Source organism: Biomphalaria glabrata, chromosome 6 (assembly GCF_947242115.1).
Source record: "Biomphalaria glabrata chromosome 6, xgBioGlab47.1, whole genome shotgun sequence".
Taxonomy (NCBI): domain Eukaryota; kingdom Metazoa; phylum Mollusca; class Gastropoda; family Planorbidae; genus Biomphalaria; species Biomphalaria glabrata.
Window position 1 is genome coordinate 11,298,620 of NC_074716.1, and position 26,097 is coordinate 11,324,716.

At 35.8% G+C, this 26,097-nt stretch overlaps 1 protein-coding gene across 7 annotated transcripts in view; it reads right to left on the reverse strand.

The window, feature by feature from the left end:
- Positions 1-928: 928 nt before the first annotated feature.
- Positions 929-26,097, reverse strand: part of LOC106065364 (diacylglycerol lipase-alpha-like) — a 92,462-nt gene continuing 67,293 nt past the window's right edge. For 5 of the 7 annotated variants that reach the window (XM_056032246.1, XM_056032248.1, XM_056032245.1 and 2 more), the window contains 14 exons: positions 21,126-21,210; positions 16,388-16,522; positions 15,701-15,903; positions 14,712-14,844; positions 14,004-14,087; positions 13,441-13,518; positions 13,253-13,333; positions 12,537-12,569; positions 10,182-10,324; positions 9,205-9,273; positions 8,832-8,904; positions 8,089-8,282; positions 6,127-6,259; positions 929-5,961 (listed from right to left, as the gene is read on the reverse strand). In XM_056032246.1, the coding sequence (XP_055888221.1) occupies positions 4,297-5,961; positions 6,127-6,259; positions 8,089-8,282; positions 8,832-8,904; positions 9,205-9,273; positions 10,182-10,324; positions 12,537-12,569; positions 13,253-13,333; positions 13,441-13,518; positions 14,004-14,087; positions 14,712-14,844; positions 15,701-15,903; positions 16,388-16,522; positions 21,126-21,210 (3,109 nt within the window). In that variant the 3' untranslated portion in view covers positions 929-4,296. The remainder of the gene's footprint in view (positions 5,962-6,126; positions 6,260-8,088; positions 8,283-8,831; positions 8,905-9,204; positions 9,274-10,181; positions 10,325-12,536; positions 12,570-13,252; positions 13,334-13,440; positions 13,519-14,003; positions 14,088-14,711; positions 14,845-15,700; positions 15,904-16,387; positions 16,523-21,125; positions 21,211-26,097) is intronic. The other 2 variants (XM_056032249.1, XM_056032251.1) reach the window with 1 other exon arrangement.

Genomic DNA, 26,097 nt, shown 5'->3' on the forward strand with positions numbered 1-26,097 from the left:
TTAGTGCTTCTATGAAGTGATGAAAAAATTTATCCAGTCCAACAGACAATGACTTTACATTAGGTGTGACAAAAGATTTAGGTCACAGCTGGGTCAGCATCACTCTGTTCCTAAATCATTAATCCATAAGATAAATATGGTACTCCAAGGTAGTAGACTTAAAATGTCCCATTTAGAGCTACACAAGCACGGGAAAATAAAGCAAACTAAAAAAAATGTCAGCAAGTTTGAATTAGATCTAGATATGCCACACTGTAACTGAACAGTCTGAGACAAAACAATACATTGGTCTCAAAACTTCATTTAGGACTAGCACAGGTATCAAATATTTTCTTCTTTTGCCACATTGGGTCTAGCTAGTGTAAAACACAAAGAATGTTGACTGGTAAGGTGGGGAGGTATTAACACTGTTCTTTTCACTGAGAATACTATCACTTCAGACTTCCTTTAAGATAATTTTATTGGTCCAAACAAACTCAAATTCAGTTTGACTACAATTGTCCATCTCATCATTACTACTATAATACTACAGTTGCAGACATATGAATAACATTCACATACCATACTAGTTAATGTACTTGTTTATGCTAATCATATAAATAAATCCTGCTTATTCCTTGCCCTTAGGCACAACTGCTTGCAAAACCCAATAATTTGGTATTTTATAAAGACCACATAAAAATAATTGCATTGTAATTATGTAGATATCATGCCATCTATATCGTAGGCTACACTACACAAAAACAATATTTAAAACATTAGGATAGCTTTAAAAAAATTAATATTTCATTGCTAAAGAAATGTATGCGTATTTCCCCCATGACCACATCATTTGTTTCTTGGCATAATGTTAAGTCAGTGTCTAATTGTTGATTTAACTTTTACCATCACAAACAAGCTTCTAGATAATGAGACTCGTACAAGTTGAGAGGTCAAAGAAAAATGCTTTATTAACTTTTGAAATGTATTTACACAATATGCTTGCTCTCTATTTATGTATTGTAATCATTATCTTTGCCTTCAATTCATTAAAAACACAGGACTAATTATTTAATTATATTTTTTGTTAGCAACATAATTAAAGAGCGAGGAGTTAGTATCGATGTAATGTTAACGGAAAGCAGCTAAAAAGAATTCTTGTTCTATTTAAGTCAAGTTGGGTGCTCTCTTGATAATAAAAATCATAAATAGTAATTATATTGTTTGATGGAATTAATATATAAGTTCAGAAATCTATACCAAATCTATTCTAAATGCTGAAGTGTTTTAAAATTTAAAACAAAAAAGGAACAAATAAAAGAATAAAATGAGAGTTTTGAAATATGGTAAATATATAGTACAAATAATACCCAGTACTACAAAGAAAAGTAAAATAAAGTCAGAAACAAAAATAGAAAATGAACTATTACATACTTGATTGATAAAAATATCATGAACAAAAGCTTAAAGAAGTTAAAACTTAAAATAAATTGGTAATATTGCACAAGAGATTCTTGAACTAACACATAAATAACAACATAAAAAGTCTAATAAATTATTTTTCGTTTCATTTGTCTGTAATATAAATAATTTAAAATAAAACATTTTCCAATATTCCAAAGTTTTAAATTACTGTTTAATAATCAAAAAGCCATTTTTAAAGTCTCTTCAGAGTTGTCACTGAAGGAAAATAAATCTTGATATAGATTCTTTTAGTCTTTTTCATACAACTTTAAAATAGAAGGCTCTCTTCTGAGTATATTTTAAGTGTTGTACTCTGTATCCCAGAAACTGTAAATCAGGACATTGCTAAGAACAAATAATAGGGAGGGAGGTTAGTTTTATGATTTTTCTGGGTAAAAATGTTAAAGGCTGTAGGAAAGAATTATTCATTTTAAAATACTATGTTAAAAGCAAAATAATTTTTAAAAAATGGGGGGGGGGGACTTAGTGTATTTAGTAAATCCGTGTCCATAAATCATTTTTATCCTGTGTAGCCATCATTTCTGACAGTTTACCCACAGCACAGAGCTAATCTCTTTGATCAATAAAACATAAGATGATTTGTTCTCTCATCTAGATGAAAACAGTCTTGCAATAAAAAGACATCACCATTTAAATGTGTGAGCTCCTTACTTTTACCCAATATTATGAGCCTTTTTTTTTTTTTCAATGTCAGACTTCTTGTTCTAATTAATTACAGGTCCTAACCTATAAAAAATAATTTATAACCCATTAAAACTATGGTAGACTTAGGGGTCATGGCGTAAAAGTTAATGACCGTTTGCGTGTATAAATTATTAAATTCTGGGATGTCAACATTGCACATGGAATTGGTCTACTATAGATCTTTATCAAATCAACTTGGGACACTTATATCTTCAAATTATCATACCAATTACATTGCTAAACTATCATTGGATAGACCTTTTTTATTAGAATGATCAATATTAGTGGGTTTTTTTGGCAACTTAAATTAAATGAACACAAGCTAAGACATACAGTTTAAAACACTAGGAAATTTAAATTAAAGACCTAGACTGATATGTTAAAGCTGAGGGTTGTGAAAACTATAAAAAAAATATACATCTTTGTCACCTTCTCATGACTAGGAACTCAAGAAAGAACAATGATTTATAGACTGAGTAACAGACAAAATCATAACTTGACAAATGATATACTTATGGCACATACAAGAAATAAAAGGCTCTACAATATATACAGCAAGTCAAAGTAAATATTACTTAGAATAAAATGTCAGTGATTGTAAAGCGACCTAGTATAAAAAGGAAAGAATGTATAGTTTAAATAACAAACTGTCAAGTAATATGATATATAAATTAGGCAGAGAGGCAGCAAATCAAAGTCCAAGCTAGACATAACATAAAATTTCCAAGCCATATTTACAGTATATAAATATACCGGTACAATAGAAACTGTATAATCTCACAGAAACAAAGCCCAATAAATACAGATAAATGAAAGTAAACAATGTCATTACAATACTGAAGTAGAGTACAAAAAATTGATAATAATAAATATAAGAATCAAACACATTTAAATAGAAGATCTTTATCACAGATTGTCTCCCCATTTATGTCCAGTACTAATAGTCTCCCTTGTATAATTCAGCACTGTCCAGTTTACATCTAGTTTAATAATTTCAATGGCACAACATTATTACAATGAAATAAGGTCATCACATTCTACAGAACAGTTTTCTACACTTGACTTCCATTCCTCTGCAAGACTAATGCTAAATCAATCAATCACTCCATCTAGCAAAACTAATATTAAATAAATCCATTACTTCATCTAGCAAGACTAATGCTAAATCAATCAATCACCTAATCAGATTAATATTAAATTAATCAATCAATTCACCTAGCAAGACCAATGCAACATTAAAGCAATCAATCACTTCAAGCTATTAAGACTAAACAATCACTTCATCTAGCACGACTAATATTAAATCAGTCAATTCATTTCATCTATCATGTCTAATGCTATGTCAATCAATCACTTCATTTAGCAAGACTAAGGCTAAATCTCTTAATCACTAATACAGAAACTAACTGTCCAGGTGATAAATAAAGTCATCACAGCACAGTCTGACTATATGTAGTGTTCAACTTTTAAATTAAAACAAAAAAACATATCTAAAGAAACATACTCAAATTACAGAACACAAAGAAGGGTGTTGATAGTTTCAACGTGAATGTTCTATTCAATGCTGCACACAGACATTCTAGATCAAAGCCTCAGTGAAAAATGACTTTCTGCTTCATTTACAATGGCATGGAATAGTCTCTATGACAACAAAGACTAAAAACAAACTGGACTATATTTGGACTCAAGTTTACGACTTAATGAAGAATTATGAGTCGTTTTTTTTTTTATTTTGTTTAATCTTTACAAGGGTATACTAAAAATAATGTAAACAAATTATTCATGACAAAATACACCTTACAAAATGGTTCATTCCAAATGATAATAACTGAAATCAGGTCATGCGTTTCTTGTCTTTTCATAAGATTCTTTTTATCACAGTTTTTAAATCAACTTCTTCGTTCTCACTTAAAAGTTTTGAAAGTGAAGTAAAAAATAAAAAACTAATCTGCACCACTATGTCAATACTTTCTCACATCACTTCTACGTTGACTTACAGAGAAGATTGTTCTCTACAAGATCTTAGATTGAAATATCTAACAGTATATGAATTACATTTTCAACAAACAGATCTATTCAATGCAAGTATACCGACAAAAAACTAAAGACAGACAATAACTAAATATCAAAAATGATAAACACAATCAATCACAAATGAGTTTCTTGTAATGACAAAGATTGATTATCTAAAAAATTCATACTAGCTACATCAAATTGAGCAGAATTGTTGAGTGTTTCTTTGGAAGGGTTCTTGAAAACAGGACTGTGTCTACTTAAAGAATGACTATCACCATCGGCACTGGGGGATGACAGTTCTTTACTGTCTGTGTCGGAAAGGGAATATCCATCCTCATTGCCTGAAGAAATGACAACACTATCTCCGAAAGAAACAGACTGTTTGTTGACTTTACCTTGTTTTAAAGCAGGGGGATGTAACAGGGAGACTGGCACCTCGTCTTTCTCAGCTGAGAGCACTTCCTCCGGAGTCTCTTCTTGAAGGGCTAAGGAAGAGTAGAACAGCCTCGACTTATCTTCTTCAGATTCAAACACTTCCAGTGCATCACAGAGATTTGCAATATCACCCTGCTCGGCTGATCGCCTCATTCTAGGGACAAGTTTGTTCTTGGAAAGAAGACTGGATTCTGATTCGGCATGCATGAAAGGCCGTTTCTGAGCAGACTGACCTTTGACCTGACCATTAGCAATGTCATTGCCTTCATCTTCATTCCCTTGATGATTAATTAATGGCCTACTATCACTGTCCACACTTTCACCTTCCGCATGCAAGTTGTTCTCTAAAGGGAATGAATTGAAGCGCAAGGGAAGATGGAAGGCGTTGTGTGGGTAGCCAATGCCTGCTTGGGAGTAGTACACATTAGGGTGACCATACTCATGCTGGTTCGATTCAGAAGGAGAATGCCTAGAGTAAACATCGTTGGACACCACATTATCTTTTCTGTTTTCTTCATGGTTTTCCGAGCCAGTAATAAAATGAATAGTATTAGGCTTATGATTGGTGGGCTCGACTGCGTCAAGCTCAAGGCTAGATGACTGCTGAGACATGTCAGAGGTAATTAGTTTAGAGTGAGACGGACTGACAAAGTGAGTGTGAGACGATGGCTCCAGCACTGCACTAGACTTGGAATTGTCAACCACAGCACGTGAAGGTGACGGTGACTTGCTGTTTTGCCTGATCATTTCGTTCACAACTTCAGCCTTGACACTGATGGTATTTCCAGATCTAAGTTTGACATGATAGGCATCAGGCTCATTACAAGATGAAGTTTGGCTGTCTTGGGAGTTCGACTCGGAGCTTGTCTTTTTTGCCAACCTAGCAAGAGGAGAACTATTACCCCTCTGAGAAACACTTCTCTGAGCTCTTTGGTTAACATTAAACTCATTCTCCAGGATGGCCTCATTGGTGTTGCTCAGAGATTTCTCGGCACACTTGTGCAAAGCGTGCTTGAGATTGTCTTTTCCGATGATGCTAGAGCTAGGTGAGAACACTGCCACCCCAGAAGCCATAGACAAGGTTTCTGGACTGGCCAGGGGTGCACGCACAAGCTCCTCAGTATCACTCTTAGGCAGACCAAACAATATGGAGTCATCCACCTCTTCTAAGAAAACTTCACCATTCAGGTTGCTGTCCTCAGAGCCCCTAGTGTTCTGGATGTCAGATGAGTTGATGGCATTGCTCAACAAAATATCACTAGGTGTGGCCAGAGAAGATACTGATGGATGGTTGAGCATTTCACGACGCTCTTCTTCGGTCAGAGTGTGAACAGGTTTCTCTGGTGCCACTTTCAACACAACCTGAGAGAGAATGGATCACATGGATTAAAGCTTCATTTAATTTTTTGTTTTCATTTAACAAAAAAGGACAGGAAATATGCGACATTAATAGACTTTACAAAAACTTTTTAGGGATTTTTTTTTTCTCTTAGAAATGAATAAAAATAAGATGGTAGCTTAACCAACCTTTTCTAAAGCCTCTAGTACTCTATCTGCCATGTGATCATTTAACATGGTAGGAGATACAAGCACTTCATCAAAGTCTCCATTGTTAGCCCATATAGCTTGGTAGATAAAATTGGAGTCATCACAAAAACCTCTATAAAAAATTAGATAATAACTATTAGAAAAGCCAAAATTATTTCTAAGACTATAACTATTACATTGAAACAAAAGGTACATAGAAAAAAACTAATGGAATAATAGACAAAGTGTTGGAAAGGAAAAGTCTGCTTAACAAAGCAAAAAGTCGCCTATGAATTATTCATTTTTACAGTACATGTTTTATATGTATATACAAATTTCATTAAAATTTAGTAAAAATGTTTTTAATAATATAATAGAAACAACAAAGTAGACTATTTTAAGTAATTAATGGCTAGCAACACATTAAAGAGATTCAAATTGTATAGCTGAGTGGCATCAACTTGTTAGTGACTCAACAAAAGGGCTCCAGTTAGAAGACCTATGTTTTGAATTTCGCATCTGACTTGAGCTGAGTTATGTTTGTGAAAGAACCCAAAGGCAAGACAGAAACTTTCTCCCAGCTACCCTATACACCCCACATGTCCACAAAAAAGAGACTAGACCAAAGTACACTCACAAGTCCACAAAAAAGAGACTAGACCAAAGTACACTCACATGTCCACAAAAAAGAGACTAGACCAAAGTACACTCACAACTCCACAAAAAGAGACTAGACAAAAGTACACTCACATGTCCACAAAAAAGAGACTAGACCAAAGTACACTCACAAGTCCACAAAAAAGAGACTAGACCTAAGTGCACTCACATGTCCACACAAAAACAGACTAGACCAAAGTACAACCACATGTCCACAAAAAAAAACAGACTAGACCAAAGTACATTCACATGTCCACAGAAAAACAGACTAGGCCAAAGTACACTCACATGTCCACAAAAAAACAGACTAGAACAAAGTATCACATGTCCACAAAAAAAACAGACTACACCAAAGTACACTCACATGTCCATAAAAAAACAGACTAGACCAAAGTACACTCACATGTCCACAAAAAAACAGACTAGACCAAAGTGCACTCACATGTCCACAAAAAAACAGACTAGACCAAAGTACACTCACATGTCCACAAAAAAACATACTAGACCAAAGTACACTCACATGTCCACAAAAAAGAGACTAGACCAAAGTACACTAAGGAAGCTATAACAAGAAAGATGAGCTATACAAAACAAATTTAAAAACTAAAACCAGGAAGTGCATTATTGTTGTTGTTGTTGTTCTAGATGTGTGTGAAACTGTGTACTATCTAAATGTAGTTAATAGTTAACTCAAGTAAAGCTGCCTATCATTTAGGTTGAGGCCAAATTGAAAATAGTTTACTGCCTATACAGACTTTAAGACGACAACTTAATATTTAAAAGAAAACATATTTTTTACACTTTTTTTTTTAATCTCAAAAAAATACTTCTTTAATTAATCATAAAGTAAGACACTTAGTTTCGCTCGATGAAGTTATTCCTTTCTCAACAGTAAAGATTAGAGATTCCCTTTCAGACATAGCGATCTATAGGGCCGATAATGTAATAGTCATCTGTTTCTGTGGCAGAGGTTAATGAGGGTGTCATGTGGCCAGCACGATGACCAACCACCTTTACTTTTCCCCAACTAATGTCAGGTACACATTAGAGCTGGGTGGACTCAGAGGCTCCTTAAAGATCCCAAAATTAAAAAGTCTTCACCATGATTAAAACCCATGACCCCAAGTTGGGAAGCAAAACACTTTACCACTCAGCCACTGTGCCTTTCCTTGGCAGTAAATTTGTACAGAACTTTTCAAAGAGTGCACAGGATCTTGTAACTAGTTTTTACTTCATATAATTTTTTTTTATGAAAGAACGTCTGTAAAAAGATTTAGATTTGTTTATTTCTATAACAAGAGTTACCGAGTCTTCTTGTCAGTAAGATGGCTCCTCACCACATGGATCATCTGACCTGGTGGGTACAGTGGTAAGTGGGCAGAGAGACCAATGGCGGAGTTGCTGGGATGGGCAGTCACATCACGGGACAACATTTCCTTGGTTGTGCTGCTTTCAGAATGCTGTTTACAGCACATCAAGCCTTCAGTGATAATCTTCCACTAGTCAACAAAAAATGAAGAAATATAGCGAGAGGGTCATGGGTTGAATGTATTATCATGTTTAATTAAGTATATAAAATAACACTTTGAAGTAAATGACTTTTAAAGAGATGAAGTTTGAATACAGATGACCAGTGTGATTTATATTTAGGTCTAAAGGTCATCATTTTCTAACAATATTGCATCAGAAAGGGAAGACAATGGAGTTGAATCAATATGAGATTCACAGAAGACACTGATAAATACATTTTGACATAGAAGTCAGTTAGTTTTACATCCAAAATTCTATGGCTATATTACAAGGGCTCACAAAGACATTCCTTCAAGGAACAGTACCAGGAAAAAGGAAAAGAGGCAGACAGAGATAGCTAAGACAACATAAAGGAATGGACAGGCTTGCCAATGAGGGAGATTCTGTCCAAGGCAACAGACAGTGAGAAATGGAGTGTGTGCCCCAATTGTCCAACAGTCTATGGGATAGGTGAAAATTACTGTTCATGTGGTAGTTTAAGGCTGTCTGACAACATTTAAACAAATGTGTGGATCTACCTTAGATTCTGAACTGTTTTTGATTTGATTTAAAATATCAGCTCTTAACATTTCCAGTTGAGGCAAACCAATTCTGTCAATGATGAAAACAAACATTGTAATAAACAAAATAATTTTAAAAAAAATATCCTTATGATATAAATGATTTTCTCTTAAATGCTGCAAAAATATTGAAGCAGTATCAATTAAATAACCTTTTTTTTAACTTCACATTAGTGTTAAAAATCATTTAATAAAGATCTTCAGGAATAAAAACATTCATATATGTTTTAAAACATGGATTTTTGTTTAAGCTAGCTAAGAGTGTTTAAGTCAAACCATGCCAAGTGATTGGTCATCTAACAGTGAAATAAGTATGACTAGTGGTGCATACCTAGGCACACAATCTTTGCCAACAACAACAGAGGTAATAAATGACTTGGTTTCTTCAACACATGGTAGCCTTCAACAACAAGAAGAGATTTGATTTTTAGAGGTTTGACTTTCATTTAATGGTCTGTACATTTAAAGTATAAGACACTACATAAGTAAGCCAGTCACTTGGTGAATGTCAAATTTAAGTTAAATATTAGTGTAAACAGAATAATATTAATGAGAAATTTGTACAAAATAGACAGCATTAATTAGTGGCCTCCCAAATTTTATTAGCTTGACGACTAAATATTCAACCATTGCCGCAAAGCCCATCACATCAAATCAAAGAAAATATTGTCTGGTGGAAACGATCCTTTATAGCTTTATAATGCACAGTGTTTAGACTGGGCGGGATGGTACTATTTCATAGGCTTAATATGGCTGATGATAACCACTCTTGTCACCCAGGGGATTGAAGGCTTTGCACTACAGTTATATGACTCCTCATTTGAGACACGTGTGCCAAGACACACTGGCCAAGCAATTCCAAATTGAGCTTGCTTTAATTGTCTTCACTTTCTTCTCTAGCTCTTTCTTCTGCTAAGGCTGGGGTTTTTTTTGCCCTTAGTGATTTTTGTCAGTTTTAACGGCATGGAGCCACAATGCTCTATCACATTTCCACCTCCCAACTGGCAGGATCAAAGCTGAACTATCTCAGGGACGCTTTGAAGGGGTTCCTGTTTCAGGCTAGGAACAAGAGTTTGAGCATCACTGCCTTAAAATTGATCATGTTTGATAAATTATCAAATTTAATTGGAAAAAAAAAATCAACAAACAAAAACTTAAATTTGGATCTTCACCAAGAAACTGATTTGTCGGAGGAAGACAAGCTCTAAACACTAGTCTCCTCCAAAGAAATATAGTGTGACTAATTTTATTAAGTACAAGATAAAAATTGCTTAACGAAGAAAAAACTAAACTGAAATATATTCTCACGTTAACAAACCACCGGGAGGACTGTAAGCATAGCAGTGAAGGTTTGGGTAATCAGCATGTAGGAGAATGGCTAAGATGGCAGCAGTTCCAGCACCAAGTGAATGTCCTACCAGCACCAGGTCATACTTAGAAGTATCTCTTTCCTACACAGACAGAAGAGACAAATCCACTCACAACAAGCAGGAAAATGACAACGAATCTTTTGAATCGGTTCAAAGTATATAATAAACAAATTTTTTTTATAGTTCTTTTAAATTATTACAAAAACCTCATACGATGGTGGCCCAACAAAGTATTTATTTAGTCATGGTATTCTTTACACAATATTTTAATGACTATAAACAGATGAAATAAATATGAATTCAAAGTAAAAGTTTAAGCTTTTCATTTGATCTTACACTGTAGCAGAAGTTTCTTTGAGAAAATGGGAATGAATGTTCCTTATCTACAAAATGTACATTTTTAATGTTTTAAATAAGAGATGAATTCTCTACATTATATTAATAATAGTAAGATATTCTTCGTTAAAATAAAATATTAAAAACACTGGATCCCTTGTTTCACATAATTTTGTAATAATATAAAATTAGCATTACTAAGTAGGCGATCATCATGAATAGTGTGTGTACATATAAATATATATAAATATATATAATACCTTTTTGTTTGTTCATTTATTATGTTAATACTGCAACTTTATTTCTAATTTTGGACGACACTGAAACTAGTTCTAGGGGATTGTCATTATATAATGGAGACAAATCTATAAATAGCTAGACTTGTGGTATATCTGGTGTACTGATTTGCTTTGTACAAATCTATAAATAGCTAGACTTGTAATGTATCTGGTGTACTGATTTGCTTTGTACAAATCTATAAATAGCTAGACTTGTAATGTATCTGGTGTACTGATTTGCTTTGTACAAATCTATAAATAGCTAGACTTGTAATGTATCTGGTGTACTGATTTGCTTTGTACAAATCTATAAATAGCTAGACTTGTAATGTATCTGGTGTACTGATTGGCTTTGTACAAATCTATAAATAGCTAAACTTGTGGTGTATCTAGTGTACTGATTAGCTTTGTACAAATCTATAAATAGCTAGACTTGTAATGTATCTGGTGTATTGATTAGCTTTGTATTACAAAAGCATATAGTAAATTTGAGTGCACATTTTAGACTAGTAGAATTCAATTTCTCAATTCTTCCACGTTGAAAACAAAGTCATTTGTATTCTTTAGTAAGTAAAGCGGGATCAGCCAATAAGATCTTGGACTTCATTTTGTCTACTTATGTCTAAATCAATCTCTTTTTATTTCTTCTGTTTTTCTTTACATTCCATTATATCCCTCTGTTATGTTTCACTATTAAGTTTTTGTTTTCTCTTTTGAAAGTCATTCAGATCTCAAAAAGGCAGTCTAAACAAAGAGCCCATGAACTTCATTATGAGAACCCTCAATTCTGATGTCTAGAAGCTCAATATATAAAGATTGTAAATGAACTATATTCATAGTCTGGGAACGGAAATGTGGATTCAGTGAATAACACTCGACATTTTGGGGGAATAAATGGTTAAGAACAAATTACAAAGCAAATTAGTATTAGATGATCAACAAAATGACAAAAACTTGAGATGACAACTGATATAATGACAACTGATATAAATAAACATACAATATTTTTAAAATCACTACCCCCTTCTCAATACGTGTTAGCAGAAATTGCAATAAAAATAAACAACTTCATTTACATATTGACACTCTAAACAATGCTATATGTGTACATTTTCTAAACACAAATTAGTGGATACCAACAACATTTCTTTTCTCTGAGTGGTGAACAGGTAATGGAATATTTAAAGCTGTGTAGACATTTAACAAGGACGAGGCATACAAAGAACAACATGTTATTTTATATGGTCTAAATACTAAGGCTGCATAACAAACAGTTACATATTATATATTAAAGCCTTTAATAAATATCAAGATTTTAGTCGGGTTGCTAAATAATTCATAAGTATGTTTACAAGTATTTTTAACACATTTGAAATTAAGTTTCTGTTAAAAAAAAAAAATTAGGGATGATATTAAATGAAATAACAGAAAACATAAAAGGGGAAACAAATTAAATACCCAGAACCAATCTTTAAACAAAAATATTTTTTTTAAATATTTGTAAATGATTCAAATTTAAACACTGCTCCATAAATGAAAATGTATATTAAAATGTAACACTTTCAACATTTAAAAGAACTCTAAAATCATATCTAAATTGTATATCCCTTCCAATCAGATATAGGTGGATAAGGTATGCTTTTAACAAGGGGAGATTGACATATATAATAAAATATTACCGCTCTCAGCCAGTCTGAGCTTTTAGTCAAAGCCTAAGAAAGGAGGAGTTAATTTTAGTATCAATCAACTTAAGAGAGTCATGAGCTAAACATGGACACATCACAAACATAATATTTCTAAAATCAGACAAACTATACAGTAAAAAGATCATTGCAATTAAACTAGTTGATTGGAGATGACATGTAGTATCAGACTACACTAAGAGATACTTAGTATCCTAGAGGAGAAAGACTACCAGTAAGAATGTAAACGATGAGTTCACAACTTAGAATCAAGAAATAAAAATTCACTTTCCCGACAAAATAAGTAAAACAAATCATATTCCAGGCAAGTGATATTATACGTTTAGACATGTGTAAAATATTTATTATTATTATATTAAAAAAAAGTCCAAATAATTATAATTAAGATTAATCACTTTAAAAAAAAACAAGAGAGAAAGTTTGGAGGATGAGCCAGAGAGTGCATTATTTACCTTTAAAATAACATTTAAAAAGAATTAAACACATTGAGAATAATTGTAGATCTAAATTTGTACCGGACTGCAACTAAATGCTGAAAGTCATACATAGACATGTCCACTATTTGGCTATCATCTATTATTTACAAAGAGACAATATTGATCCTCTCTGGAAGATTTGACTTAGTAAAACAATACTCAATACAAAGCTCTAGTAGCCCAGGCTAAACCACATCGCTATCTATCATTGATTACCTCATCTCTTTCCCAGGCTAACTGTAGTATTCCATCCTCCACTAACTTCTTCTTGATATAAACTGCAGCTTGAATCATACCCTGGATCAAAGAGAAATGTATTTTACTGACAGCAAAAACATACATGATGAAGATAATTTTTATATATGCTTAGTTTATAATCCAGTTCTTTTAACCCAGTTACCTACTTTATGTCCTTGCCAGTCATCTTTAGGGGAAGCGAGTGGTAATGTTTCAGGCTCAGCCTGGAGATCTGTCAGTACATCCTACAACAAAAAGCAAAGCCATAAAAATGCACAACTTACTCATTGCATAAAAAACTGTATTATAGTTGCTAGGGTTTGGTTGAGGGTAGGTGGCTACATATGTATGTAAATTTCACCTCTGACAAGAGACCTATGCATGATAAGGTTGAGAAGGAAGGTTTGTGATTTAAAACAGATAAGAAAATAAAGATACATTTAAGACTTGAGAAAATATAATTTGTTTAACGCCAAGAAAATAAGAAAGTTTCTGATTATCACAAAAAAACGCAAGCATATTTGTAAAAGGAAACTGAAAGATTTTATATTGAGATTATCTTTGTTAAAAATCATCAGAAACATGCATTTTGTAGATTTATATCATTTTTTGTACAATCAATAAAATGTTAAAAATCATATTTTAATCTATTGTAATCTACTTCAAATAAAATTACAATATAAAATATATCAAGTTAAACATATACTGAAAGAGAAATAGAATCCAGTACCTGAAGTGACAATGTTCCACGGATAGCTACAACAACCTTTTTATTTTCATGATCTAATGCAACAAAAAATGGAGTTTCGCCAATCTGAAATAATATACATATATTCACATAAAGTTAGATTTCGATCATTTTTTTTTATATGTGAGAATAGTCCTTTGTGTCCAAATATTTAAGAGTTAGTTCTTTATTACTATATAATTATCAGTTTAAGTTTATTGGTTAATCAAGACGTTTTATAAACAGCATTGTCATTTGTCAATACAGTTTCATCTTGTTTGGCCCTAACATTGTTCTTAAGAAAAATCTTTTCCAATTTTATGAAGTCATATGACAAGATTTCGTAATAAGTGTAATGCAGTGCAGTGCAAAGTACAGGGTGGGCAAAAACATAGAGAAAAAAACAAGAATAGATAATAATATTATTTGTAGAATCAAAATCACTCTTTTGATTTCAAGTGCTACACAAGCTTTGTCAGCAACTAGAAAAACATTTCAGACATATAATTACATCAAAAAAATAGTTCTAGACATTATTACTTTTATTTAACTTCCAGATGATACTGATAATGTACATTAAGTGTTGATGGGATTCTCTGTGATGCCCTATTTAATTCTCACAACTCCTCACAAAAGTGGTTAAAACATAAACAAGGACAATCAATACAAAGAGATCCACTAAAAAGGTAATCCTGAAGTAGACCAACTTACAGCTACATGATACGTGCAGTAGACTACATCCAAATTTTCTAGACCGCTGGTGGACTTGGCAGTACTAAAGTTACACATACAACAATTGTCATCTACGATCTCAGCTTTGGGAGCTTTCTTACAGCAGCAACAACTGTGAGAACAAATAGGAGAGAAAAAATTAGACATCGCGTTATTGTGTTTCATCAATTAAAAGAAGTTCCTTTTCTACTAAACAACCTGATGTGAATGCTATCAACATATTGTATTCCATTGTCTGTGGTATGACTATATTTAGATGTGGTATAGCTAAAGATTTGTATTCAGTTATTATATCAATGATACCTAGCCTTATGTGGGCTGCTGACACTCTTGTTGCAAGTCAAAAAAAAAAAAGAAAAGAAACAATTAACTTTTTTTAGAAACCCATGAATCTAATAATTACAATAACTAATTAGAAGTTTATCTGAAACCAAATTTTTGCATCTGGCAGCATAAATGAGACAGCAAGTTGTAGCACTTCATCTAGATGTTCATCCCTGAGGTGATACCAGGGCATGGGTTTCACCTGTTTCTTCATTGAAAAGTTTAATTCACACAGACAATCCTTTTTTTCACGGCTCAAAACCAAGAATGCCGAATGCCGCCTTATTTTATTTTTATTATATATGTAAGCACAACAAACTTCCAATTAGGATCAACAGAGTAGTCTTGTCTTAGTGTTAGTCTTATTTGTGTGTGTTATGATGTTGATGTTTTGATATTTGTTAAAAAGAGCCACATTTTCTTTATGAAACAAATAAGTTGGCTTATTATCAGTACAATAATCAACCAAAGAAATAGTGAGAGTCCTAACATACAGAAAGATCATTTTTATTTGTGTGGGAAGGGGAATCTTCTACACTTTGTGCTAAAGTTTTGGCGGGCCGGATGGAGCCACATCACTGGCCAGATCTGGTCTATGGGCCATTTTTTGGGCTTCCCTGTATTACATGAAGGAAAGAAATTACCCAAGCAGTGGCATCAGTCTACAACACCAAGTTGCTGGATGCATCTTGACAAAGATTGGCCACCCGTACACAGCCAGAGCAAATCTCATATAATGGATGACTTTCTGGAAGTTTTCCATAACATCTGGCTGGCTCAGCTGGAGGAACTTAGTCTGAGGGTTGATAGGAACGCCAGACAAAAACTGATACACATCGTTGTCTCCCTGTAAGAAAGGATTTTGTAAATGGTTAAAATGTTGTCTGGCTAGTCTGATAAGATTATAGTAAACTCATATTGTAGGTTATATTAGACTCATATTGTTGGTAGAAATTTTATCAGACATAAAGAATTCCCCTGTATCCCGAAATTAAAAACCCCAATCTTCACCAGGATTTGAACCCCGGTTTGGAAGCCAAGCGCTTTACCGCTCAGCCACCATGCTCCCTCATTGATAATAAAATTGAACATATATAGTTCAGTTAGTCCAGCTCTCTTAAATAATCAATTGTAAACACACACAATTAAATTCAAATCCAAAAAGCAGCAGTTCTCAAACCACCAGTTGGGATTCAACATGTGGCATCAAAGAAGTTTCAGTAATATATATTTGGGCTGGGGTCACTGGTGACTTCAATAAAAAAAAAAAGTCACAATTAGAAATTTGAGAATCACTGACCATTAGGCTGTTAAGAGATAATGTGACCAACCTGGGATATAATGGAGTTCATTCTTTGTTGTTGGTGTTTCCTGAGCAGCACAAGACCAGCAATTATGTCTGACGGCACTACATCAAGGTCTCGGAAGAAATCAGTAAAAAGGGAGGCTATCTCGCTCATAGAGTTCTGAAAACAAATAATTTTTGAGTTTTTAAAACTAAACAAGTTTGGGTTTTTCGTATCAATGCTCTACATAAAAAAAAAGTTGAAAGCCATAAGATTGATTATCATTGTAAAAAAAATAAAATAGGTAATGCAAAAAGGACACTGCAACTATCACAATTTCTTTTTTTGTATGTTTAGAAAATTTCTTGGAAAGCATATAATTTAAACCAACACTTATTATTATAGAAATGTATACATTTTAAGCAAGAAAATTATACTCTAGGTTTCACACTATATTACACTTAACAAAATAAGAAATCTTTAAGAGTCAGTAAGATGAAAGGTCAACAACATGACTGACTTGTATAAACCAGCTGGCTTGAAAGTGGTTCCTTGTGATTCAAGTAAGATGCATTTGAGTGAAGAACTGATTCTAATTTGGAGACCAGGAACTCTAGACTTAGTCCGTATCACAATTAGGATTTTCATTTTAGTAAACAAAGAAGATCTTTATAAATGTGGGAACAGATTTAGAAACCGCGAAAAGAATGAGACACTTCTCAGGACTAACTAACTGCGACAATGATATAACCCTGAAGACAGAGATTCGGGAAACACAGAGCCTAGATGAAGTGGTTGAAAACAGGTTCACATGAAATATTCACGTGTTGATAGCGTCATCTTGTTGTTGATGCTATTATCTGAATAGATTAAAAGTGGAAACACTTGAACTATTTACAAGTCGATATTGCTTTAGGAGTCCAGCACTGAGTGACGTAAAAATATTGAGAGAGAGAGAGAGAGAGAGAGGTAATAAAGTAGCCCTAGAGTTGGACATGGCTAGGTTGGCATTATGAAGTGATTAATTATTAACGCCCAAAGATCATCTCTGGTGTGATCGGGTACAACGATAGCGTGTTGTGTAGAATTCAAATCCATTAGTCTTTCTACAGTCTCAAGGAAGAGCGAGGCTAAGTCTCATTTAGTCCACACATTACTGGGCTACCATTTTGAACCCACATGTTAGATCCTGAACAATATAACAACGTCTCCATCACTCGATATGTATGTATGCTTAGATTAAGGACTTAACACCCTCATGGCTCTATGTATGTATGCTTAGATTAAGGACTTAACACCCTCATGGCTATATGTATGTATGCTTAGATTAAGGACTTAACACCCTCATGGCTCTATGTATGAATGCTTAGATTAAGGACATAACACCCTATGGCTATATGTATGTGTACATTGATTAAGGACTTAACACCCTCATGGCTCTATGTATGTATGCTTAGATTAAGGACTTAACACCCTCATGGCTATATGTATGTATGCTTAGATGAAGGACATAACACCCTCATGGCTATATGTATGTATGCTTAGATTAAGGACATAACACCCTCATGGCTCTATGTATGTATGCTTAGATTAAGGACTTAACACCCTCATGGCTCTATGCATGTATGCTTAGATTAAGGACATAACACCCTCATGGCTCTATGTATGTATGCTTAGATTAAGGACTTGCCACCCTCATGGCTCTATGTATGTATGCTTAGATTAAGGACATAACACCCTCATGGCTGTATGTATGTATGCTTAGATTAAGGATTTAACACCCTCATGGCTCTATGCATGTATGCTTAGATTAAGGACTTAACACCCTCATGGCTATATGTATGTATGCTTAGATTAAGGACTTAACATCCTCAAGGCTCTATGTATGTATGCTTAGATTAAGGACTTAACACCCTCATGACTCTATGTATGTAGCTTAGATTAAGGACATAACACCCTATGGCTATATGTATGTATGCTTAGATTAAGGACATAACACCCTATGGCTATATGTATGTATGCTTAGATTAAGGACTTAACACCCTCATGGCTCTATGTATGTATGCTTAGATTAAGGACTTAACACCCTCATGGCTAACTCATTATACATTCTCTGATTCTACGAGTCGACACTCAAACCAAGGCCTAGTCAAGGAATAAGATTAAAGGAAGAAGAGCAGCACGGTATCTAGCTCCAGTCACTAGATGTCACTTTTATGTTTTGAAACGTGACCAGCTATCTGACTTGCTACTTCATCGAGTCCAATTCAATCCCTTCACCTTTTTAAAAAGTGTTGGCAATTACATGACGAGACAACAACTTGTCGCTGCACTGATAATTACTATGTAAACTTGAGTGACATAACATGCTCAACCTACCCCTTAGTCTGTTGGACCGTTGGGGCACCAAGCAAGACTTGTCGACCGTCTTCCTCCATTCCTCTCTGTCTTTTGCCTTGTTTAGAACCTCGTTTAATGGTAGGCCCGTCCATTCTTTTATGTTGTCCGCCCATCGCTTTCTCTTGTCTGCCTCTTCTTCTTTTTCCTGGTACAGTTCCATGAAGGAAGGTCTTTGCCGAGCCTCTTGTCATATGGCCATAGATTTTAAGCTTGCGTTTTTTTTTTTTACAATAGTTAGCAGGTCATCATGGGGTCCGATTGCTGCAGTAATCCTGTCTCTAATGTCTTGGTTTGTGATGTGGTCTTTGAATGTGATACCTAGATCCTTGTATAGCATCTCAATTCCATTGCTAGGATCTACTTAGCAATATAACAGCCTCAACTACAATGGCCCGTGTAACAAAATGATATGTCCGCCGTGTTTTTACCCCAATTTGTTCAAGAAAATATGTTTATTAAGGTTGTGTCAGAGGGAATGTGGTCTAACAAGAAGGAAGGAGGCAATCTAATCTAGGAAGTCTCAACTTATAGAGTCAAAGTGAAGGAGACATAAATCTCACAGCTTTCCTCACTAGTCCTTTCCCGCGGGCTGGGACTGCCGTTAGCCTAAGCATCTGTCTCCATGTTTGAACTATCGATCACGTTTAGGCTGTCCATCTTCCAGACACTGCGCCTGTAGCGTCATTGTGAACCGCGCAACGTTTCGTGGTCTGGCTCCAGACACTGCGCCTGTAGCGTCATTGTGAACCGCGCAATGTTTCGTAGTCTGCCCTACTGGACCCAGACACACACAACTGTTGCGCTTTCAATACATAAACATGAACCACTCGCTTGGGTGGGTTATTTGAATAGCGACATGTCTAAGAAATAAGAATCAAAAGTAACTTAGGCCAAGACAGCGTAGAACATCAGGAAGACAGACTGTTACGGTCTGTATGAACTGTCATTCTGTTACAGCCTGTAGCAACTGTCATTCTCTTACACCCTGTAGTAACTGTCATTCTGTTACAGTCTGTAGGAATCGTCATTCTGATGTTATTTATCCATCAGTACAATGAAAGAATCAGAAGATATCGAACTTAAAACGCACGTATCCACAGGTATACCTTACAAATAGAAAAGACTCCATTTGTAAGACTACGAATTATCAAGTGTTTTTCTCGTAAGTCTACTGATATAATAAGGATAGGGGGCAGTATTTTACGTGACTGCACAAACCCAGTTGCGACACGCATATTTTGTCACTTCTATTAACCAAAGGAAAACGACATAACATGAAAGATAAACGCGGTAAATTCAAAAACATCTAAGCTAATCAACAGCCTCGCACAATCAAACGTATCCCTTACTGTGAACACGAGCACTTTCCAGTCACCAGGCTAATAATACAGCCAGCATTCATTTCTGTCATCACGAACTAGGTCAGAAGAATATCAAGTAGCCTACAATGTTGATGGACGATATTTCCATCGCGCTTAGTTGACTACAGCCAAAAAAACACTTTCATTGATTAGTGACTTTTGTACAGTATGTTGTGTACATACATTCAAAGTGCCATCTTCATCTACTTAATCATACGGTGACACACTTAGATTACCTAAGAGTAAGTTTTAATGTCATGGTAAATCGACGGTTTTCAGAATTGTATGCAAAGGATCAAGAGATTTGGCGCTATACCGAAATAAACGTAGGTTTACATTTCTTTCAAATGCCTATTAGTATGGTGGCCCTTGACATTCCAAGACGCATGTCCCCTTTTCAGTTGAGGTTCACAGGATATACCTGCAACATTGAACCAGTGTTGGATTTACCTATAGGCAAGAAGGCCCCCAGACAACCAAAGTAGGTTCCAGGTATATTTTCAATCATTTTGAATACAAATCAAAGAAAAAAATTGCTTTAGTTGGATTACAACGAGCGCCGTTTCTCAAAAAGCTTAGGATCTTCTCAAGTCTTCATCTGGTCCTGAACACTTCAGTCAAACGTAAGAAAAGGTAGACATTCCCATCACGTGTGGAAAGATTGAAAAAAAAAAGCAGCGGAAGAAGAAAACAACCTTAGATTCTTGCAGGTTAATTATGATAGTCCTCAAAATATTTGGCAAGAATTCAAAAACTCGAGGAGAATATTTATTGACGTTATAGTTTGTGAATTACTTTGTATGAATGACGGCAAATGGTTCTACTAAAGCAAAACGATAGCAAGAACTTGAGCTGTTACAAATGTTAATAACAAGAATACGAAGAGTCAAATCCAAACATTCTTTTCTATTATTTGCAACGAGTCTAAACTAACCCAGTATTGTAGACTTAATTAAGAGGAGGCTAAAGGGTAGGCAAGTGTATGCGTTCGTTAGGATAGACATGGGGAGAGAGTGAGTTACCTTGGTGGCGGCTTTCCTCTCTACACAGCAGCAGAGCAATTGTAAACGTCTGTCCCAACTCTCTTCGTACGCTCTGAAAGCTTTTCTGGGCAGAAGAAAGGACAAACACAATGATTGGCAATACAAACTTTATGACGACACAGTTATGACATGTCTTTAATGAGAGCTATACAAATAGTGAGACATGTTCAGACCCGAGTTAGCAGGAGCTTATAAAAGGACTGGAGTTATAGGGTTTATTGATTTATATAAACAACCAAAACATAGCATAAAACAAGAAAACATAGTTTAGTATACAAGAAGCAGATACAATAAATGATGCAAATATCATTGACATTTACAAATTTAATATTTTTTATTTAATGCAGCTGCATTCTCGTCTGTTACAGCTTTGATTGATGGTGTATTGTGTTGTTAAGTACCGTCAGTAGATAGCATAAAATTAACTCTAAGTGAGACTTGTGTTGCTTTCAGTTCAGGTCAATGCCCAAAAATCTGGGTGTTTTTTTTTTCAGTGATTTAAGTTCTCAGGTTCTGTGACCAACAGTTAACGAGGGTGTCATGTGACCAGCACAACAGCGTTCGCCTCATGTCCCAGCAAATGTCAGGCACATATCAGATCGTTGTCATGAACTGCTTAACTCCTAACAAACACCAGGCTCCACAAAGTCAAGATCATTCGTCCTGTAGCTGAATGTGTCGGGGAGTATTAATGACCACACACTTAAGAATTACATCACTTTTACTGTACGGATGTTATATATAGCCTGCATAATTTGTCCAAGGTCTTTTCGATGGCCATCTACCGATGTATTTTTAGTGTACTCAAATAAATATATTAAGCGATCTCTAAATCTAATATAGGCCAAACCTAATCGCAAACTTAAATTCTTAATAAATTAATAGTCATCTAATATGGAAATATCCGCAATCATATAACTGGTCTGATAAATCCTAAAAATCAATAGTAATAAAATCTAACTTGAGAAAAAGGTCGATTGAACGACAGTGCGACCCAAAAGTCGACACACCAAGTCAGCACGCTATTCATCAGATAATCACGTTCATTAATTTCATGTGGCTGTTACAATGATATTCAAGATCCCATGTTTCCATTGTCATCCATTTAGTATTTAAAGAAAGCAAGGCGACACAGAAAAAAAATTCTTCAATAATCGCCATTAATGTGATGACTTTTTTTCCCCTTCAGTCGATGTTGTACTAGCTATAACAGCGTTAGGTTTGTGGGATATACAATATAGTAAGTGAATGATATATTGTTTAAATTTAAATGTAATTTTTGGTAACTTAGCGTGGGCTAAAGAGTAACAATGATTCAACCAAAAATGACTACTACTTTTTAAAAACAAAAGTATCAGGGTTATAACTCTATTCGTTTTCTTGAATCAGTAAATAGAGCCCGTTCTTTGTTTACAGGCTGAACTTCTCTAATAGGGGGAAAACACAACTACTGCATGTCTCTCAAGCATGTCTTAAGCGAGTAGGAAAACCGGAAGACGCATGCTTACAGCCACTAAAGATGCACTTTAATATTCGTTAAATAATCTAAATTTAAGCCATTTATAAAGCCACTTATTAGCATCAATGCGCTGTGCGATCTCAGTCAATACATAGACATGCCATATACACTTTTTTATTAAAAAAAAAATAATGCAAAATATAATAGCTTCAAGTTGCCTCTCCGTTGTTTCACGTGGCTTTGTAGAGCATTTCAGAGTGATGCTCTTTGGCAAGAGAATGCACTCTGTCTCCATATCTTTCGTTTGCTTGTGTATTTTTGCTCAGCCGCATGAGAGGTAAGATACTATCAGGAAGCTTTTAATACGTCCCCTGACAGTATTCATTACCTCAAAGTTATGGAAGAGGGGGGGGAGGGAGGGAGGATTTACGTGAACGTCCTAATGTTACCTTATTATTCTAATTATAGGTCAGGCAGTGGACGACTAGTGGTGCTAGCACTTAAGCGGGGCTCCAGGCACAGTCGTGATTTCAGCTGACCACGAAAGTGAGATGACACAGTTAACTGGTGGCCCTGAGTCAAAGACACAGTTAACTGGTGGCCAAGAGTCAAAGACACAGTTAACTGGTGGCCCTGAGTCAAAGACACAGTTAACTGGTGGCCCTGAGTCAAAGACACAGTTAACTGGTGGTCGTGAGTCAAAGACACAGTTAACTGGTGGCCAAGAGTCAGATCAACATGATATTTCAATTAAAAGTATACAATAATAATAATTCTGATATGACATTAATCGTTTTGAAAATCATACAATGAGTGAGATAAAAGATAAATTGGTAAAAGCGAGACAGAGAGAGAGGGAGGGGGGATAGAGAAAAGAAAAAGCAGAAAAGATAATTAGCAGAGGAATGGAAAAGCCGCGAGATGAAGGGAGATATTCTAGTGCAAAGTGACGAAAGCACACAGACACACACACAGACACACACACACATCTAGCCTGTGCGAAGACACCACAAAGACAAAAGTGAGACGAGAGATGTGTGTGTGTGGTGTGTCTGTGTGGTGTGTGAGAACAAAAAAATAGCCCGGGAGAAAAGAGTGCGGTGGCTTTTGACCAGATATTTGACTTAGTGCCAGACAGTGACATTTCAGTAATATCAAATCATGACCAGTTCATGACTAGTAGCTTATAGCCTTAAGAGATCTATGTCTGCTGCGTGTGCTGAGTTACCATAATAGATCGATTTTCTAGTTGAGTACATCAAAACATTGGACATTCTCTACGTCTGTGCATGGAGACCTACTACATACATATAGATCTAAAAACAAAGTGTTCCCCTTTCAGACCTTGTGGTCTATAGGGCAGATGATGTAAAGGTCAGTTGTTTCTTTGGCCTATGGTGTACTAGGGTGTCATGTGGCCAGCCCAACGACCAACCGTTTTTTCCTTTCCCCAACTTATGTCAGGTACCCATTAGGGCAGGGTGGTCTCAGAGGTGCAAACAGATACCGAAATTAAAAAACCCAGGATTCGAACCGGACCCCCGGTTCGGAAGCCAGGCGCTTTACCGCTCAGCCACCGCGCCTTTCCTTGACGGTAGATCTATAGATCTGTATTATTTTTCTATGTTGATAGCAGATTGCTATAGTGAGGTGAAAGGTTCAGATCTAAAACAGAAATGTTGATTCATATATGAACCGTTTCTTAGACTGGAGTAACCGACCAATACAATACCTGGTGTACCTGTCGAATGGGATGAGGTGTACCCCTAAAGAAATTCAGGTTACGTCAGAACGTACAGGTAAACGCAATGAGAGCAGGTGGAGGAGAGAAAGAAACAGAAAGTAGACAGAGAGAGAGAGAGAGGTTATGTGTATATATATATAAGACAAAGGTGTTGTAAAACAAAAAAAGCAATCTCATAGTCGAGAGATGTTTGGTAAAATGTTGACAATGCTGGTGTGCAAAAAGCGTGTTGTGTTTTGGCGTGTTGTGTTGGCGTGTTGTGTTGGCGAGTTGTGTTGGCGTGTTGTGTTTTGGCGTGTTGTGTTGGAGGGTTGTGTTGGCGAGTTGTGTTGGCGTGTTGTGTGTTGGCGTGTTGTGTTGGCGTGTTGTGTTGGCGTGATGTGTTGGCGGGTTGTGTTTTGGCGTGTTGTGTTGGCGTGTTGTGTTGGCGAGTTGTGTTGGCGTGTTGTGTTTTGGCGTGTTGTGTTGGCGTGTTGTGTTGGCGAGTTGTGTTGGCGTGTTGTGTTTTGGCGTGTTGTGTTGGCGTGTTGTGTTGGCGTGTTGTGTTGGCGTGTTGTGCTTTGGCATGTTGTGTTGGCGTGTTGTGTTGGCGTGTTGTGTTAGCGTGTTGTGTTGGCGTGTTGTTTTGGCGTGTTGTGTTGGCCTGTTGTGTTGGCCTGTCGTGTTGGCCTGTTGTTTTGGCGTGTTGTGATGGCCTGTTGTTTTGGCGTGTTGTGTTGGCCTGTTGTGTTGGCCTGTTGTTTTGGCGTGTTGTGTTAGCCTGTTGTTTTGGCGTGTTGTGTTGGCCTGTTGTGTTGGCCTGTTGTGTTGGCCTGTTGTGTTGGCGTGCTGTTTTGGCGTGTTGTGTTGCCCTGTTGTGTTGGCGTGTTGTGTTGGCCTGTTGTGTTGGCCTGTTGTGTTGGCGTGTTGTGTTGGCCTGTTGTTTTGGCGTGTTGTGTTGGCATGTTGTGTTGGCGTGTTGTTTTGGCCTGTTGTTTTGGCGTGTTGTGTTGGCCTGTTGTTTTGGCGTGTTGTTTTGGCGTGTTGTGTTGCCCTGTTGTGTTGGCGTGTTGTGTTGGCCTGTTGTGTTGGCGTGTTGTTTTGGCGTGTTGTGTTGCCGTGTTGTGTTGGCCTGTTGTGTTGGCCTGTTGTGTTGGCGTGTTGTGTTGGCCTGTTGTTTTGGCGTGTTGTGTTGGCCTGTTGTGTTGGCGTGTTGTTTTGGCCTGTTGTTTTGGTGTGTTGTGTTGGCCTGTTGTGTTGGCCTGTTGTGTTGGCCTGTTGTTTTGGCGTGTTGTGTTGGGGTGTTGTGTAGGCCTGTTGTGTTGGCGTGTTGTGTTGGCCTGTTGTGTTGGCCTGTTGTGTTGGCGTGTTGTGTTGGCCTGTTGTTTTTGCGTGTTGTGTTGGCCTGTTGTGTTGGGGTGTTGTGGATTTGTGGATTTTATTTAACGTGTTTGTGCACATACGATTTTTCTCACACACTAACATTGAGTACTACAAACCGAAAATACGTGTAGTCTATATGTTGATGTGTAAATGGAGTATTACTTGCTCCCTCATATAAAGCACAAATGTATTATAATTTATCCTAACTTTTGACACCAAACGATAGATCCTTTTAATAGCTTCTCAAATCAATTTTTCCCCACAAAACCCAGCTATTACAAGTTAAAGAATATGATGCAGTATATATTCAACTTGTAAATGTTAATGGGCCATATAGTTTAAACTTGAGATGCTATCTGACATGCCTGGCCTATACCAGATTTTCT